Below are 20053 nucleotides of genomic sequence, written 5' to 3'. Positions count from 1 at the left end.
CATATCGTTTTAACACATACGCAGAGGTCCATTTCAAACCCAATAGTTGAAAGTGATTTGGAGTCGCTTCACTTGAGAAATAACATTGGAGTTGAAATCATCAAACTGTCTTATTTCTCATCTCTCTTACCAACAAGGGAGTCCAAACAGTTGTTCAGCAAAACACTTTCTTCTTCTCATGAATCAAAAGAATCAATGAAGCGATTTTCTGGGGGATCAACCCTTTGTTGTGAATCAATGTTTAATTCGGGTTTCATGCAAGGAAATAATAGATTATGGGCTATAAAGGAAGAGGAGGGGTGGTCAGGATCTGAAAGTAAGCGAATATATTGAGATTCAAAGGAGTAAATGGTGAGAGTAACCATGTCAAATAAATAAAGAAATGAAACACATGTCAGGAAAGAAAAAAGAAGAATGAAGCCAAAACAAGTGGTGTACAATTCTATCTTTTTGAAATTATGTTCCTAAGGGGACATATGTCGAACTCGATGCTTCGACAACAGGTTCAACAAGATACACCAAAACCATTACACTAACAAGTAATATACGATGAATCAGAAAAACAATAAAGAACACAATAAACTATTTATCCAGTTCTGTGAAACTACACCTACGTCTGGGGGTTGAGTCCACAATCCAAAAAAGTAAATTAACTATTAGTAGCTTAGTACAATTAGACTTAAAAGTAACAACAAATCATATGTTGTTCAATGCCTCTTCTTAACACTACCCAATGATTTTCTATTTATAGCCCCCTAAATATGAGAACCTACTCACTTTCTTCTCTGCCACAAAATCAGTGACATAGGAAAACAACCACTAAACCCTAATGATCAACTTCTATCTTAACAAGATGAAAGAATGTTAAATATTACAACTCAACTAGACAAACCTTATATGTCAAGTTACTGACACATAGAGGTGTACATAACAATGTTAATTATAATTCAACTAGGCAAACCTTCTATGCCAAACTACTGAAACATAGAGGTGTACATAAAAATTACATTAAAAAAAACTATTTAAATTAATCTTTTATTTAATAGTTTTTTTATTAAAATAATTGTAAAAGATTTTCTAACTAAAATATGTAACACTATAATTATGTTAAAAAAACAGGTGAAATAAACAGGCCAATGCTATTAGAGTAATTTTAATCCTCTTCTCCGTTATTTTTATATATATGTTATTACATTTATAGTATTAGATTACATACAAATAATAATTTCAAAATGTGATTAATTGATACAAGGCCTCTTGCACGGTATAAAACATAATTTCTTTTCTATTGATTAAGTCAGGTAACTAACTACAAAGAATAGCAAGAATGAAGGAATAAAACATATACAAAAAATGAATTAATGGATATATAAAACATATATGTCCTAGAATATTTTGCTGGCAAATTCATCTATTTCAACACCTTCCATTCTATATGATGCTGATTTTGAGGCAAGTTCTCTCAGATTTGATATACTTCTTCCCAACTGCAAAGCCATCTTCATTTCAAACAACTCTCCATTTTCTCTTTTCTCTAAATCTTTCTCTCCCAAAGTTGATTCAATTGACGTTTCTAACAACTTGAAGAAGCCACCAGAAGCTCTGTACATTTCAAAAACCATTCCCACTTGTCCACCATGCTCAAAAGCATTGACTGCAGTAGCCAATGAACCAGCCAAAAGAGGAACAAAAGCAGCCAAAGAACTGCCATTACCTACAAAAGTAGATCCAATAGCTGCAATTCCTGTGAGTAATGGTCCTGCAACTGCTAAACTCTTGTTTATCTTCAATGCTATGTTTCCAAGTCTGTCATAATCTTCAGCATCTTTTCTCTTTATCACTTCAACGACTTCCCTCATTTCCATTTCTAATTCTTCATTCCATCCATTATTCATTTTTCCCATTTTCTTGCTTTGTGTTTTTCCATTTTTGGAAGGCCACCAAACTGCAGGTTCATACTTTTTAGGGAACTTTTCAAGCATTACTCCTAATAAGGGAAGTGGATATGCTTTGTCAAGTGCCAAAACCTTCTCCATTGCATTCTTCACATCTTCCTCACTAGGATTTCCTATAGCAATTGTGGTTTGGATTTCACTTTGAAGATGTTTGAACAATCTTGTAGCATTTCTTTGTTCCTCAGTGAGTTGAGAGGGTTGGATTTTGTTCATGATAAGCAATAATCCAGTTGCAGCAGAAAACAGAAGAGCAGAAGATAGTTTCAGAGCCAAAAGTGGTGCACCTTCTCCACTTGTGACAGCAGCAACACCAGCCATGGCTGTCGCAGTTAGAGTAATCATGTTGGTTGAGTTTAAGAGAAGGTTGTTCCAGTTGTTACGTTGCTCGCCAATGTTTTGATGCATTTCAACTCTGTCGGATACAGCTTCTAAGACTGCATAGAGTTGAATTGTGGCGTTAGAATATTTCGGCTGTTGTTGATCATGTTGTGTGTTGTTGTTGTTGCTGCTTTCTAGTATTAAATGTTGATGATCAAGTTGTTGTTTTCGACTGGTTTGTATCTTTGGTGGCAATGAAATATTTGGGAGCTTGGGAAGATGAATTGCGGCATTAATGACTCTCTTTGAAGATGATAAAGAACAAGTTAGAACTGAAGTTTGTAATATTGAAGCCATGAATGAAATATATGGATTATAATTCTAAGGTATATTTTGGTAACGTGTGTTTGCTTTATGAAATATATGTATAAGGTTTGAAATGTTTTTAGTATAAGGTGGTATCGAATGTGAATATTTATATAGGTAAGAACCAATGGGATAGGTAAGGAAGGGGTCAAAATCAAATAAAGAAAACAATAGTTGACCAGTTTAATAAATTGACATATTCTCTGTTCAAAATTTCAAGCTTATGTTTGTTCTTTGTTGGGTCTAAATTCTCAACATGTGATGCGACGTAGTAAAATTAAAACCACGTACGTTATTATGGCTGCACAATACTTCTTTACATGCAACGAAGGGTATCGACTTTTTACTTTCATTCACTAATTTTTACTTTTGCCAATATAAATTATGGCTAGTGCTCTATTTTAAGTGTCTTTTGGTTTAACCATACCAACTAAGTCTCAAAATTTCCACATTTTCATTTTGAATTTTTGAATTTTGAATATGTTATAATATCTCTTCTGTGGACTTCAATTCCTTAATTCTTCAGCAAATAAGATAATGAAGAATGGTGAAATAATATATTTGAATTCAATTATGATATAAAAGACTGACTAATAAATATATGATTTCTAATGCATGTCAATATAAAAGGTCTAAAGAGGATATATATATGAACCTAAATATAAGAAAAATGTTATCTTAACACTTATTCTTTCACCTACACCTTATATATTACTCTTAAAAAAAAAAAAATTCTCTCTTTTTAAAAATAATTTTGATTAATTGTGTAAAAGTTTAGTTACAATTCATGTCAAATGAAATTTGATAATTTAAGTATTGTAACCGAGTGTTAATTGATTACAACATGACGAAAATCACTTCTGAGATGAAGAAATTGAGATTGTATCGTGGACGTAATCGATTATGTTAACCATTACCACGGAATATAATTAATTTTGTAACAGATGTAACCGGTTACATATTTAGTGTAATCGTTTACAGGTACGATAAAACTATTTTTTCTGTTATTTGTTTGTGTAGATTATATCCCAAACATTTGTATAAATACCTTTTGAGACAACCTCATCAATTGCTAATGAAATACATTCTCACCCTTAATTCTCTCTCTCTCTCTCTCTCCCTCTCTACACTCTAATTTTCTCCAGTATTCACCAATATTGTGGTTTTAAGTTCTAGTATTTGACATTAGGAGTCTGGTTCTGATCTACAAACACCTAGCGTGCAACATGAATTTTATCTCTAATGAAAGAACTCATACAAACCTACCCATCATTGATGCGAATAATCACGACAAATGAAGGATTTTAAGGCGTTGTTTTTTATCCATCAATGTGTGGATGATGATAACTTTGAGAAAGTTGGTGATTGCGAATTGTAAAAGCAAACATGAGAGATCTTAGAGAAGACATACGCAGGGGATAACAAGGTGAAGGTGGTGAGATTACAAACTCACAGACGTTAACTTGAATTGATTCAAATGGAGGAAAAGGAGACACTCAACAATTTCACAACGAGCATCACTCGGTTGGTGAATCAAGTGAAGGCATGTGGAGAAACAGTCACAGAGCAGAACATTGTCGCGAGAATCTTGCATTTTTTAAAGCCAAGATTCGACAATGTGGTTTTAGTGATTGAGGAATCAAAGGATCTTGTGATGATGAGAAAAGAGGAGTTACAAAGCTCTCTTGAGGCTCATGAGAAAATGATGGAGGAGAGAAATAAGGATAAGGCAAGAGCAGAAATTGCTTTGTAAGCTCGCTTCAACAAGAAAGACAAGAGATCGAAAGAAAAATGGACCATGTAGAGTAAAAGGCATTTTCAGAATTTTGGTGGAAGAGAGTCCCAAAGTTATAAGAAGTCAACTTTTCAAAGAGGTGAGAGTAGCTGCAACAAAAATGGTGGTCAAGGAAACTTTAAAGGTGAAAGGAAGAGTTTGGACAAAGCAAGACACAATGCTTTAAGTGTCATAGGTTCAGTCATTTTACAAGAGAGTGCAATGCAAACAAGAACGAACCTCAAGGACATAAAGCTAAGGTTATAAGAAGGAGTTTAATGAGGAGAATACACTATTGGTCATGATCACATAAGGAGAATGTAACAGCAGCAGGCTGCAGGACATCAACATCAATAATTTTGGGAATGTTGGAAAAACATGTTGTAATCGGTTACGTGAAAGTTGTAACCGGTTACATGTAGAAGAAAATTTTATGGTGATTGTAAGAGAAGGAATCCACTGCAGCGAAGAATGGTATTTGGATTCCGGTTGTTCTACTTATACGACTGGGAGAAATGATTGGTTTGTTCAAATTAATTGTGCCATGAAGAACAAAGTGAAGTTCGCAGATGACACCACTCTAGCATCCAATAGGATCAGTGATATTTTGATCATGAGAAGGGATGGTGGACATTCCTTGATCAAAGATGTATTTTACATTCAAATAATCAAATGTAACTTTCTAAGTATTGGCCAATTTCTTAAGAAGGGTTACAAGATTCACATGGAAAACAAGGGGTTGTGTGTTATGGATGCAAACGAGGTTTTGGTCCTTAAAGCTATTATGGATGCCAATAGAACCTTCAAGGTTGAGCTAAAGACTAGGGAGAATATATGTCTTTCTACAATGAAAATTCGAGAAGAGTGGATATGGAACTATCGTCATGGGCATCTCAATTTCTGAGATCTCAAATACTTCCAAAAGAATGGAATGGTAACGGGGTTGCCATTGATCAATATACCGACTGAAATTTGTGAAGAATGAGTGCAAGCGAAGTAACATAATGGTAAATTCAGCATGGGTGCAAGTTGTACAACCAAGAATCACCTTGAGATGGTGTATTCGGATGTGTGTTGACTGATGCATGTAGATTCCAATGGTAGTAACAAATATTTTGTCACATTCATCGATGATCATAGTAGAAATCTATGGACATACTGTATACATGTATTTTTGACGCCATGAAATTAATAAGCAGAATAGTTTTTTCGACAAATGGAGATGCTTGTTCGACACTTCGATAGGTTGATGGGTCGATATTTCGACAAGAGAAGATGTCTGCAGATGAAAAGACGTTTTTGACAAGTATGGATGATGTTATGATATTTCGACAATTCGACAAGTCTGAGGAGACGCGTCGTTTCGACGTAAAGCGAAAATTCAAATTCAAAAGAGTTATGACGTTTGGCAGAAGACGCGTGGAAGCACTTGGCGAAAGGAAGTTATGCAGAGAGCCAAGTGTCATAGTTTTAGGATTTATTCGTTAGTGACAGTTATTTTGTTTGTATATAAATAGGATAGTTGTTATCAGAATGGGTGTGTGTAAAAACTTGTACAAAATTCCTGCAAAATACTCAAAGTACCCGTGTGAGAGAAAAGAGCCTTATCTGGAAAATGTACGTGTGAACAAACACCATTCCTTTAAAGTTTTATCTTATAAATTTCAAAGTTCTTTACCAATTTTCCTTTACATTTACCAGTCATTTATCCTTTGCATTTACTTTATGCAATTTATTCTTCGCCATTTATTTTTCGCCATTTTATCTTAGTCTTGTTAAGTTTACTTTTACTTAAGCACTTTTAGTCAATATCTTTCGTACATGAAAGACTTAGTAAACCAAATAAAGGATACAAAGGTTGTTCTAAAGAGTTACAAAGTTATTTAAATTTGCACATGTCCTAGGATTTGTATGGTTGATCCTGCAAGTAACCCAATTCGACAAGTTTTGGAAAACCAGAGGTTGTTCGTCAAAATCAACAGCGAACACATACCTAATCAAGATAAATGATGAGGTATTTGAAGTTTTTAAGAAGTTCAAGTCCATGGTTGAGAGACAAAGAGGTCAAAAGCTCAAAGTCCATGGTAAATATATATACAATTACGGTAGATTCTTCCAATTCCAGCAAGAGACAGATATTAGCTAGTCATTTTCATGTTAGCTTGTAAAAAAAGGAAGAATTGGAGATGAGTGAGCATCAGTGATGATTCCTCGATCATTGATGTGTATCCAACTCGATTCTTCGATTCCATCCCCTAAGTGTCTATTATAACCCTTTTTGACATAATATAATAACTATTACAAATTGTTATCAAAACACAAGATGATTCCTTATGCATTGCTCTTGGTCCCTTTTCATAATGGTTCTGGCCACCTGAGTTCGCTTAGCAAGATGAAGTTTTTATAAGAGAACTATCATATCTTCTCCACTAATTTTTGAGCTGTCAAACCACCTTCCAGGAGCCGACAAACTACGCTAAGCGAACTTCCTTCACTGCTCCCTACTGTTAGCGAACTGGGATGTTTTGCCTCTGACTTGGTTTCGATAAGCGAACTAGAGCTCGCTTAGAGAACCGGGCATTCGCTGCCTCTTCGCTGCTAGCTAGAGAACCTGGATGTTTTTCTTCTGACTTGGTTTTGCTAAGCGAACCAGAATTCACGTAGCGAAACAGGACATGCTTTTTGCTTTGCTTTCTCCTTTCTTTGATCTATTCCTGTAATAATTAACCACACATCATTAGAAGTATCATTTTCTTGACTAAATGTATATAATTTCATGAATAAGTGTTTCCTTAATTCGATAAATGCTATTTTTCATAAGTAAATATTATCCATTTTTGGGCCTTTATCACCTATCGAAATTTATTTTCAATAAAATTGAATTCAAAGTCAAGTCAAAGTTCCTTCTGACCATTATTAGAATATGATGTAGGAAGAATTAGTTGATTTAGATGAGGAAATATTATCTTCCCTAAACGTTTTCATAAGACAAAAATAGTGAATAGCCAATGCCTACAATAAGAAAGTTAAGTCGAAAGCTTTTACAGTTGGTGATTATGTTTGGAAAGTTATTTTACCTATGGATCGAAAAGATAGGACTTTAGGTAACTGGTCACCAAATTGGGAAGGTCCATTAATAATTAGCCAAGTGTTTTCAAATAATGCCTATGAAATTGAAGAATTGACCCCTGAAGGTCGAGTTCTGAGAATAAATGGTAAGTACTTAAAAAATTACAAGTGTATCCTGCATGAAGTTCGAATACAAGAAGACTAATACATAAGAAAATAGAATTCTATAATGGCGTTAAAATTAAAGGATTCCAAAATGGCACATTATCCTTAATATAGTCAACAAAAAAAAATAAAGAGGTCAAAAATTCAAAATGGAAAATCAACCTTAATCCTTTCATAACGTTTCTTAGCAAATCTGATATTAGTGTTACTACTACAAATAACGCTTTTTATGAAGAGGCTTACACCTCGAAAAATAAAAAATCGAGGGTATAGGTCTTGGGAACGCCATGTCTTATTTTAAAAAAATAAAATAAACAACACGTTCCCTCGTTTTTTAAGAAAACCAAGGGAATATAGCTATATAGGAGCTTGCTTCGAATATCAGTTATTGCATTTATGTTTTTTTTCAATGATTTAATTAGTATTTCTCACTTAGTGTCTTTCCAGCTTCAGTTTTTTTCTTTGTTAATTTTTTTCTTTTTTATTAGTATTTACCTCGGTTACATGGTCCAACTGAGAGGTAATATGTTCTACATCAACAATTTCAAATTACTATTTTAAAATCCCGTTTTAATTTTTTATTTTATATATTCAAATCCCTCAATTTTCATCACAAACCGATATGATATATATTTTAAGTGAGTTCCCAGAATATGGAGTTATTGTGTTTTTTATATTTTCTATTTTTAATCAATACTTTCATGTCGGCTTTTATATAAGACCGGCGTGTCACATATTTTGCATGAAATACTTCAGACTGCTATCAAAGATCAAACGCCATTTCGTCACTCTCATTTCACAAAAAAAAACCTAGGCGATTGTCATCGTCACTCTCATAAAAACTCTTCCAACAAATATTCTTCAAAACTCTTCCAACATATATTCTTCAAAACTCTTCCAATAGATATTCTTCAAAGCTCTTCCAACATATATTCTTCAAAACTCTTCCAACAGATATTTTCTATTCTAACCAAAACTCATTTGAGGTACGTTTCTTCATTTTGTTTTTCACCGAAACGTTAGTTAGAATGTTTCTATGTGTTGTTTGATTCACTAAAATATTTTCTCTTGTTCATTTTGAGGTTTATTTAGATAGTCATGTCTGATTCGACAAACACTTTAATACAGAACATAAAAGAAAAACTAGAGGTGCCACGATGTATGCCAAAGTTAAAAAAGGCCACAAAAGTGGTATTCGCTACCGGTTATAGTTGATATAACAGCCGACAGAGCTTATGGTGAACATGTTGAGGATTTTATGGGTTACATTGCGTTACAAAGTAGAAGTAAAGTGAGTACTTTGATAGATAGTTGGCACGAATTTGACGAGGACTTGAAAGACACCGAAATGTTAAGGTATTTTATGATTTGCTTACAAGTATATATGATCATTTATTTTTTGTTTTATATTAATAAAAACTGTGTTGTGTAAACATAAGAGGTGTTTGATGTTAGTCCACATGACAGTATGGTGAAAAAGAAATTGCTTACATATGTTGGTGAGCGTTTTGGAGGGAATTTAAGACACAACTCACCCATGATTATATTAAACATCCAAAAGATGAATATGGCCCTGAATATAAGCCTCTATACTTGATTTATTCATTTATTAATCAGGATGTTTGGAAGAAATTTATAAAGTCTCGCGCCACTCCTGAATTCTTGGCAAAGAGCCAAATAGGAAAGGAAAGTCAAGCTAGAAATATCTATCCACATAGATTGTCTTGTGGAGGATATCAAAAACTTGAAAAGAAGATGATTGAATAAAAAAGAAAAGAAAGGAAGCTAGAGCTGGGAGATTCGATAAGCCTTGATCACATATGCACCATGACGGAAAGAGAAATGGAAGAGGGCACGTCAAAGAAAAGACGACGAGTTCACATCAGATGTTACACGCAAAGTGGCTTAAAAGATTGTAAGTAGATATTTTTCAACAATATTTATTTTGGTTAAATAAATTTGGTAAAGATGAAATTACATATGTATTTTAGAATGGTCTGGTTGAACAAGCCAAAGCCAACCTATTCGCTTCACAAGATCGTCGTGACATCTTGGTAGAATCGATTGGAACCGAGGAGCACCTTGGGCGTGTTCGTGGTCTTGGGAGAGCAGTTGGATTCAAGTTACATTTTTTACCACTTAAATCATCTAGAGAGAGAAAAAAAACGTAGGAGAGAGATTAAAAATATTGTTGTTGTTAAGTTGAAAGAGGAAAGGGAGAAGTGGAATGAGGAGTGAAGGATGTTGGAGGAGGAAAAGGAGAGGTAGAAGGAGGAGCAATAGAGGATCGTGGAGGAGGAGAGGGAGAGGTTATTACAGAAGGTACGAGAGAGTGTCCATAAGGAGAGAGAGAGGAGCGAAAGAGGAATGATGAGGAGGAGGGAAAGAGGATGGTTGAGGAAGATCCTGAGAAAATGTATGAGAAGTGTCTTTGCGATGTGCTTGAGGTATAAGTTGTATGTTGTTGTTATTATTGCTTTAGTATTTTAATGTTGTATTATATTTATGTTGTTTTTATGATGCATAAATTGAATTCATTGGGTTTACTCAACCACACAAATTCAAATCAGTTGGAAATTCAAGAGAATGTATTTGATAAAGTTACAGGTGATACAAGCACGACAGAAAGTTTTTTTGTCAACCAGCTCAGTATTGAAACGACACCATAAAAACTAGATAACATTGAGAGATTATCAATGATATTCAAATTTATTCTAGACCCATGTTTGGGTATTTCATTAAGTCATGATCCAAGTCAGTTATTCATACTTTCCAAGGATTCTATTTATGAGTATTTGAAGGGAGATGAGTACCTAGACAATTCCATATTATAAATTTGGTGCTCGTAAGTATAGTTTTTATGTTGATTTCTATTTATATTCATATGTTCTTGTACTTTAACATAAAGATTTGACTCTTGCAGGTTCATGCATGAGTTTTGTGTTGAAAGGAATATAAATAAGTATTGTTTCTTAGATACACTGCTCCTTGGTCTTACTCGCGGTTCAATAGGAAAAATTATCTTTGTTTACGTACAAGAAAAGTTGAAAGAGAACAAAGAATATTATTTGACCCCGTTTTACCGCGAGTTAGTATATATTAATTCGTGTTTTTATTTATAAATCAATTATATCGAGTTAGTATATATTAATTCGTGTTTTTATTTATAATTCGTGTTTTTATTTATATATATATTGCCGCACCTCGAAAAATGGGAGCACGACTTAGCGAAGCGCAATCGCACGCTCGCATGATGGACTAAATAGAGTCGCCATCGAACTTTATTTATTCCTAAAAAGGAAAGGGGAAATATCGATAAAACCCAAGAAAGAACGACAATGATTATGGTCATCGCAACCAATATCAGGGTTCGGGAGTCGATTACGCAAGGGGAAGGTATTAGCACCCCTTACGTCCGTTGTATTCAACGGGAACCATTAGGTTAATTGTGTGTGTTTTTGTTAGCTTAGAAATGTTAGGTTTCTCGAGTTATTAGGTGGGAAAGAAAGAATAGAAGAGAGGAGAATGTTTTTTTGGATTTTTGACGAAGGACTAAACCTAAGTTTTTTATTAGTGGGCCTGACAAAACTTACAAATCTTGCTCCAACGTATCTCAACAGAGAAATCAAGGCTTACGTAGTTCTGGGTAGAAAATATTTGTTTGTTGTCGATTTTAGCGAAAACTCTATTGTATTAATCGATGAAAACATTGTTTTACCCAAAACAGATGAGGAGCGGACGTATACCACACATCGAATGGATTTACAAATCAACATTCGGAAAAACGCCATTTATCTCAACTCAACAATTGTGGCCGAAGCATTGCTTTACATCACCTTAAGACAAGGTGTCTTTCGTTTATGAAAAGGATTTTCTGATCAATCGCACAGCGGCGAAAAAGAGATTGATTGGTTGGATATATTTTTTGCAAGCTCTTACAACTTGGGTCTAATACTCGGGATTACGACTGAGTCTTTCACCCAGGTAATCTTTTTCTTTCAATTTTATTGGAAAAAGACGTTTGAATATTTACAAATATTTTGAGGAGAAGACAAATACGTAGGGCTTACAAGCTCTTACAACTCGGGCCTAATATTCGGGATTACAACTGGATATTCCATCCAGGGTAATCTTTTTCTTCATACGTTATTGAGAAAAAGATTTGAATATTGGAGTGTGTTTTGAAGAGAAGACGAATATTTATGGCTTACAAGCTCTTACAACTTGGGCCTAATATTCGGGATTACGACTGGATATTTCATCCAGGGTAATCTTTTTCTTCATACTTTATTGAGAAAAAGATTTGAATATTGGAGTGTGTCTTGAAGAGAAGACTAATATTTATGATTTGCAAGCTCTTACAACTTGGGCCTAATATTCGGGATTACGACTGGATAATCCATCCAGGATAATCTTTTTCTTTAGATTTTATTTATGAAAATGTCTTGAATAATAAATTAAAATAATTAAAGTACAAAGATTTGAAATTATTGAAAGTTAAGTTGATGTTGCTTAAGAGCTCATTGTAAGAAGGCCCAAGAGTAAGCCACGGGACCGGAAACAAACTGAAATCGAAAGCGATCGCATTTATCTTCAAGCTAACTTAGAATGGACTAATGTATGAATCACTCTATAAGAAGTTGAGCAACAAAATTTATGTGTCTAAATAATTTTCAAAAGTTAAATTGGATTTTAACTCCGAAATCGTAACGCAATAATAAATCGAGCAACAATCAAGCACATTATTATTATTACAATAGTGTCACAATTATTTACATTAATTCAAATTAATCGAAAAGTAAAAAAATTAAACACAACACGCACGCGTTATCCACAATAAAGTTGTATTACTACAAAATCGACATAAAGCTAAAAACAAAAAAAAATGTGAGAACAAAATCAACATATCATATCATATCATATATATATATATATATATATATATATATATATATATATATATATATATATATATATATGACTGAAAAATTTATACATGTAAATTTAAAAAGAAAAACTAACAAATATATATGGTATGATTATATACAACAAAAAAATGTATAGGTAATATAAACTATAAAACTAAGGAGAATATATATATATATATATATATATATATATATATATATATATATATATATATATATATATATATATATATATATATATATATATATATATATATATATATATATATATATATATATATATATATATATATATATAAAAGAAAGAAGAATCTATATAAATTAAAAACTGAACACACACATATATATTAAATTTAATCATATATATATATATATATATATATATATATATATATATATATATATATATATATATATATATATATATATATATATATATATATATATATATATATATATATATATATATATATATATTAAAACTAAAACAAAAGGATATAAATATATATAACTAAGAAAAATTAAAAGTAAATATATTATAAAAACTAAAAAGAGAAGATTAGTTTGTGTGAAGTGCTAGTACATATCCAATCTTCATTCTTTCTATCAATTACTCACTTTTCTAAATGAGATAGATAGGGGTAGTTATTGAGGTGGTTTTATGTGAGTGTGAGAAGAGATATGTGTGGATGGGATATGTAGCAAATCAAAAAAAAGTGTTGTGTTTATTGAGTGAAAAGATAAATGTGTGTAGATGGAAAAGTCGTTGAAGAGGTGATCAAGGGGGGAGGAGTTTTGGTATTTTTTGTAGAAAAATTATTCACCCCAAAAAAATAGTGAAGAAGCCTCTCCCTCTGTTTGTGCAATCCTCTCCTTTTTATTCCAATTCTATTTTTTAGTGAGATACTCCAATTTGAAAAATCCTCCCCGCCAATGGCATGCTGCCATGTATGGAAAGAGAGAGTATCACTAAAAAATAGATTTTTCCTTCTGGTGCTAGCCACGTGAGAGTAAGAGAGAGCCGTTGGGGGCAGCCTACTTGTGTGAGATAGAAAATCATTGTTTTTCATGAGTATGTTTTATACATTTAAATGGAAAGTGCCCTTTTTTAATTTTCTAAAGAGTTGTCCCGTCTTTCCTCTTGTGGCCAAAAGATTTTATTATTTCTCAAATTCTTTTATTTTCTTAATCTTCTATTTTTTTGATTGGATGAGAGGAGTGGGCATGGATTGCCAATATGAACCAATGATCAAATGAATCTGATGGTCATAAACAATTCAAAGAAGCACATATTGTTAGACAACTTAAATGCCTAGAATGACCATTATAAATGCTTTAATTGATTAAAATCAAATTCAATTAATTAAAACAAACAAAATTCACAAATTTTAAAACAACCACAATGAACAATTCTATTTAATTTTTTTGAATCTTTTGACAAAAGATTGAAAATAAAAGGATTTAAAATGAATAAAAGTCGGGCACAAAAGTGCTCGAAAAATTAAAATGAATGCACCAAAATGATCAGTGCGAAATAAACTTATTGGGAAAATACAGCGTTTCTTTTAATTTTGAAATAAATTTGACCGGTTAAACAGGCTCGAGCTGATCAAAAAGTGGCCGAAAATTTAGCTGAAAAATAAATCGAGCATACCAAATTAAACTATACGAAATGTAGATTAATAAAGCTGATGTCTCGAAGCTTGATTTTCAAAAAATTTCGTCCACTGATTTGACGCACATCCGCCGATTAATTCAACCGGTTTGCCTATAGATCCGAAAAATTATTTCGACTGATATTCTAGGCACTATGCGGTATGGAATGCATGATATATTATGTAGAGATGCGATAGCTATGATGAATATGAAGCAGGACACTCTTCATATGATCATAATGGGAGATAGTTAAATACTAAGAAGACCCGAATTTTGATCCTGAAATGCAAATGATATGATATGATAGGAGATGTTATGAATGTATGCATGACTCTTTTTATTTTTGGCTTGCTAGGGATATAATCAGACATAAGATAAACCCTAGCATGATGCTTTATGATGGATGCAAAATGAAACAAATATTTGTGGGGAATGATGGAGACATATGGTAAAGGGCCCCCACAAAAAACAAAAAATGAGGTTAGAAATTCTCAACAAAAACAAAATAAGGTGACTGTCATTTCAAGAAAATCTCATCTTGAATCCTCATTTTCACCTTCACACCTTCGAAGTCGAATGCGTGTATTGAATTAACTAAACATAGGAACTGGAGATCATCAAGAAGAAGGGTGGGTAAAAAATAAATTTTGAGCCTTATATCCTTTTGTTTCAAAAAACTGTGAACCTGGCCATGTTACAACCCTTAAAAGACCTAATTGAGGCAAGGTTTATTCTGAAAGCATACTACAATAAGGTTGTGTTAACCTGACTCCAAACAATATTTGTTAATCATTTGATTGCACCAACTTGCATACTTTGAATGACTAGATCATCATTGTGTTCTTGCCATTGACCCGTTCATTGTATTTCACCCATTCATAATAATAAGTTTTGATTTCAAATTTTTGCATAAGCAATGCATTAAAATTACCATTTTTGAATGAACAATCTTATTTGTAACTCAACACTTAGCATCGAAGAAATTCCAGCAATATACAATTGAGGAACTTGATAAAGTGAAAGAAGTCCAGTCAGGGGAAAATCACTTTGAGTATCATTCAATCTAAGCCAATCACCCCAAGGTTCAGTTAGCCAAGAGTAATTTGCTTCAAGACATAGACTGGGGCAAGCCACCTCAGAGCTCAATGAGTCCAACTATCCAAAGGGCGGTCAATCAGAAGTCTACCATTCCAAGATTTGGTTAATCAGGGTCAGATAATTGCAGTATTCAAACGTTGGGCAAGCCATCTCGAGATTGTTTCATGTCAAGCTGTTTCAAACTCACTTTCAAGGTGAACGTTTTCAAAGACTCAGCCAACTAGGGCAAGATGAGCCACAGAGGGGCAGACCCCCTTCATGCTTTCAAACTACTTAAACAAATTCTGCCACACGTCAACAACTATTGAGTTTAAGATGAGTGCCCGAAAATTATGCTAGCACGATTCATTTTCCTCCAAAAGGATCCCATTGGCTAAGTTGTGGTTGTCAAGCTTGATAGAATTCTCCTTTGATAACATTTATCATAAAATATTTGGTTGAGTTCTCGGTGTTGAGGAATCATGATCTCCATAAAAATCCTCTGCAACTCCCAGTCCACTCAGGTGTCAGCATTTTCATATCATGACCATTCATATATCATGCATAAAAAGAAATTCAAATCATGCATAGCCAAAATGTACTCCGGGCTCATTTTTCATTGACCCAGGTCTTGTTGTTGATCCTATATCCTTTGACCTCTAATTCCAGTTTGTCTTTGGTGCCCTTAAACCATCATCCGGTTTTCGCAGTCATTTTCAAGTCCAACTCAGTTGACAATTTTGTCCATGAGGTTCATTTCCTTTTGGGGATTATCCAATGAATTTCTGGATTACTCCTCCGTTTATTGATGTACTTCCATAACTTGTCTGGTGTATTTCCAAGTGTGTCCCCATCTATCTGATGTATTCTCAAATATGTTTGTCTTGTATTCTGATGTATTTCCAGAATTTCCTCAATGTATTATCGGATGTATTTGCATTCTGATGCATTTCTAGAATATCCCTTGTAATTCTGATGTATTTCCAAAATTCATTTCTTTTACTCTCCGATGAATTTCCAAACATGTCATTTTTGTTCTGACGCACTTCCAGAACCTCTATGTCATTCCCTGACATTATTTCAAGCATTATTGGTGTCTCCTAAAATTCAATTGTCATTAGGCATTTTTCCAAGCTTAGTTGTTACTAGAACTCATTTTAAACCTAATTGTCGTTGGCATCACTATCACTCTGTTTGTAAATATATTCGTAATTGGTATATGAAGTTTCGTTGTCGCCAATATAAGTTCAAGTCCAGTTGTTGCTGGAAAATTCCGTTGTAGTCAGTAATTGTTTTACTAAAGCTTACAATTAAAGTCCAATTGTTGTTGGCAAAATCCATTAAAAGTTGGTTGTAATCCATTGCTTATAGTCAAAGTCCAATTGCTGTTGGCATCATTCCGTTAAAAGCTGGTTGTAATCCATTGCTTACGGTCAAAGTCCAATTGTTGTTTGCAAAATCCGTTAAAAACTGGTTATAATCCATTGCTTACGGTCAAAGTCCAATTGTTGTTGGCAAAATCCATTAAAAGTTGGTTGTAATCCATTGCTTACGGTCAAAGTCCAATTGTTGTTGGCCCGTACTGAGAGTTTGATTACCCTGTATTTCCTGATGGTTCCGTGAAAGTCATGTATGACTCATCATCTTGAGGAATTCCCAGAAGCTTGGACATTTTTCATGTTAGAAAACTCCAATGATGTTGGTTTTGTTTGATCTATTTGTAAAGAATCATCGTAGCCTTTTGCATGGATGATCTACTTATAAGAGGACTCCCGTTTATCTTTGTTTTGCATAAATTCTTTGTTAGAAATCTCCAAAATCTTTGATCGGATGAATTTCTTGTGATAAATCTCCAGAACTATCAGATGTATTTTAAAGTGTCAGGTCATGAATGAACCTGTTGATGAAACTCGCTTTGTATGTTTTCCAATATTGTCATGTCATGTATGAACCTGTTGTTGAAGTTTTCTTTCGGTTTTCTAGTGTTGTCAGGTCACGTATGAACCTGTTGTTAGAATCTCTGTGAAACCTCCATAATTGTCAGGTCATGCATGAACCTATGGATATACTTTCTTTGAATTTTCCAGTGTCGTCAGCTCATGCATGAACCTGTTGATAAAACTCCCTTTGATTTTCCAAGTATTGTTAGGTCATGTATGAACCTAAGGATGAAACTTTCTTTAAATATCCTAATGTTGAGGTCACGTATGAACCTATTGATTAAAATTTCCTTGATTTTCTAGTATTGTCAGGTCATGTCTGAATCTGTTGTTGAAACACTTTGAATTTTCCAATGCTGGCAGGTCATGTATGAGCTTGTTGATGAAAATTTCTTTGTATATTTTCTAGTATTCCAGGTCATGTTTGGACCTGTTTATGGAACCTTTTGATATCCCTTAGCATTGTCAGGTCATGTTTGAACTTGTTATTGAAACTCTTTGAATATTCCAATGGTCAGGTCATGTATGAACCTATTGATGGAATTCTTTGATTTTTTTCCAATATTGTCAAGTCAAATATGAACCTGTTGACTAAACTTTCCTTGATATTTAAGCTCTCATTAGGTCATGTTTGAACTTGTTGTTCAAACGTTCTTTATATGTTCCCCAATGCTATCAGGTCATGTTTGAACATGTTAATTAAGCACTCTTTGAATAGTCAAGTGTTGTCAGGTCATGCTTGAACTTGTTGTTGAAAATTCCTTGAATATTCTGGTGTTGTCAGGTCATGTATGAACCTGTTGTTAAAATCTCTTTGCATATTCCCCATTTGTCTTTCCTCCAGTAGGACTGTTATCCCCAGTGAATTTCTACCCTCATATTTTATTTTTCGTGGGCCACATTTACCCTATATTTCCATCATTCCCCAGAAGAGTCGCCATTTGTCGCACCTCGAAAAATGGGAGCACGACTTAGCGAAGCGCAATCGCACGCTCGCATGATGGACTAAACAGAGTCGCCACCGAACTTTATTTATTCCTAAAAAGGAAAGGGGAAATATCGATAAAACCCAAGAAAGAACGACAATGATTATGGTCATCGCAACCAATATCAGGGTTCGGGAGTCGATTACATAAGGGGTGTTAATACCTTCCCCTTGCGTAATCCACTCCCGAACCTTGATATTGGTTGCGATGACCATAATCATTGTCGTTCTTTCTTGGGTTTTATCGATATTTCCCCTTTCCTTTTTAGGAATAAATAAAGTTCGGCGGCGACTCTGTTTAGTCCATCATGCGAGCGTGCGATTGCGCTTCGCTAAGTCGTGCTCCCATTTTTCGAGGTGCGACATATATATATATATATATATATATATATATATATATATATATATATATATAGATACATACATATGTATGTATATATATATATATATATATATATATATATATATATATATATATATATATATATATATATATATATATATATATATATATAATTCTAAATGTTTATGTAGCGAATATTGACAAATAATTGTTATATGTCAGAGGAAAAATGTTATAGTTGTGTTTTGCACGTTGCACTCTGTGCTGCCTAAAGTTGTGGTTAATGCTTTGAATGCGTAAGAGGTATTATTCTTAATACTCAAATTCTTACTTTATATTTGAATAGTTTTTATTCATGTTTAAGTTTAACCGACACATGTAGAGCGATGGAGGAACATAATGCAATCAAACGAAATTTACTTGGTAAAAAGTCAAACTATGTATACCCAAAAGTAAGTATATTACTTGTGCTTTTTGAATTGTATTATTTGTGTTTATTAGTGATATAAATATATGAAAATCACTTGTAATGGCGAAAATAACCCAACGACTATTCTTGTGGATATTATGCTATGAGATATATTCTCCATATTGTCTCCACATGCATTACAAATGGATGGATGAAGCATCAAGTATACATATACACTACTACATAAAACACCTATCATAATGGTTGGAAAATGGATACCACCACTTTGAACCAATCTTTGTGAGGTAAGGTGTGGTTGTATGTATGACGCTTTCCACCAAAGTCCTATCACCGTTATCGTATCTATGTAGCGCGCTACCTACCACAACAGTTACTTTAAACAACCGTTATGTTATTTTTTAATGCAACCTATTTAACAATGGTTATTCTAAACAACCGTTGTGATATATAGACCTGGATTTATTATAAATCATGTGAAATGCTTATTTGTCTAATGCTCACTAAACATATAACCTTTCAACATGCACTAGAACATTATAACATGACAAATTAAGTTATATTAGAAGAACAAGTTCAGTTCAATGCTTGACAAGACCTCTTCAATATCTTATTCGTATTTTGCTCTTAATCAGTAAGAATTTGGTTTAATGATCCTACTTCTTCAACCGTTCCTTCCTTCACCTCCATTTCTTTTTGAAAAATATTATCTACTTTGTAAACAACATTAGAGGTGGAGAAAGAGACGGTTGAAGACATACAATCATTAAACCAGTTTTTAACGGTTAAAGAACAACATATAGTTAACAATGTGAAGAATTCTTGTCAAGAATTGAACGTGGACTTGTTTTATAATACAAATTTATCTGTCATATCATAAGTTTCTAATGCAATTTGTAAAGCTATACATTCAATAAGGGATTGGAAAAACACTAAAACCACATAATATATAATAAACTCATATTTTAAACAAACATTAACAACAGCATTCATCGACAATAAACCATAAACAACAACTACAACATATCAAGTCATAGAATGCTTCAGAAA

The 20053-nt window shown here is 33.3% G+C and overlaps 1 protein-coding gene across 1 annotated transcript; it reads right to left on the bottom strand.

The window, feature by feature from the left end:
- Positions 1-1257: 1257 nt before the first annotated feature.
- Positions 1258-2707, bottom strand: LOC127077825 (probable F-box protein At4g22030). The gene has a single exon (XM_051018742.1). It carries the CDS (start codon positions 2628-2630, stop codon positions 1386-1388), a length of 1245 nt encoding a protein of 414 aa, XP_050874699.1. The 5' UTR covers positions 2631-2707; the 3' UTR covers positions 1258-1385.
- Positions 2708-20053: the final 17346 nt, after the last annotated feature.

This window comes from Lathyrus oleraceus, chromosome 1, assembly GCF_024323335.1.
Source record: "Lathyrus oleraceus cultivar Zhongwan6 chromosome 1, CAAS_Psat_ZW6_1.0, whole genome shotgun sequence".
NCBI classification, from domain to species: Eukaryota; Viridiplantae; Streptophyta; class Magnoliopsida; order Fabales; family Fabaceae; genus Lathyrus; species Lathyrus oleraceus.
This window is presented reverse-complemented; position numbering and strand designations above follow the sequence as displayed.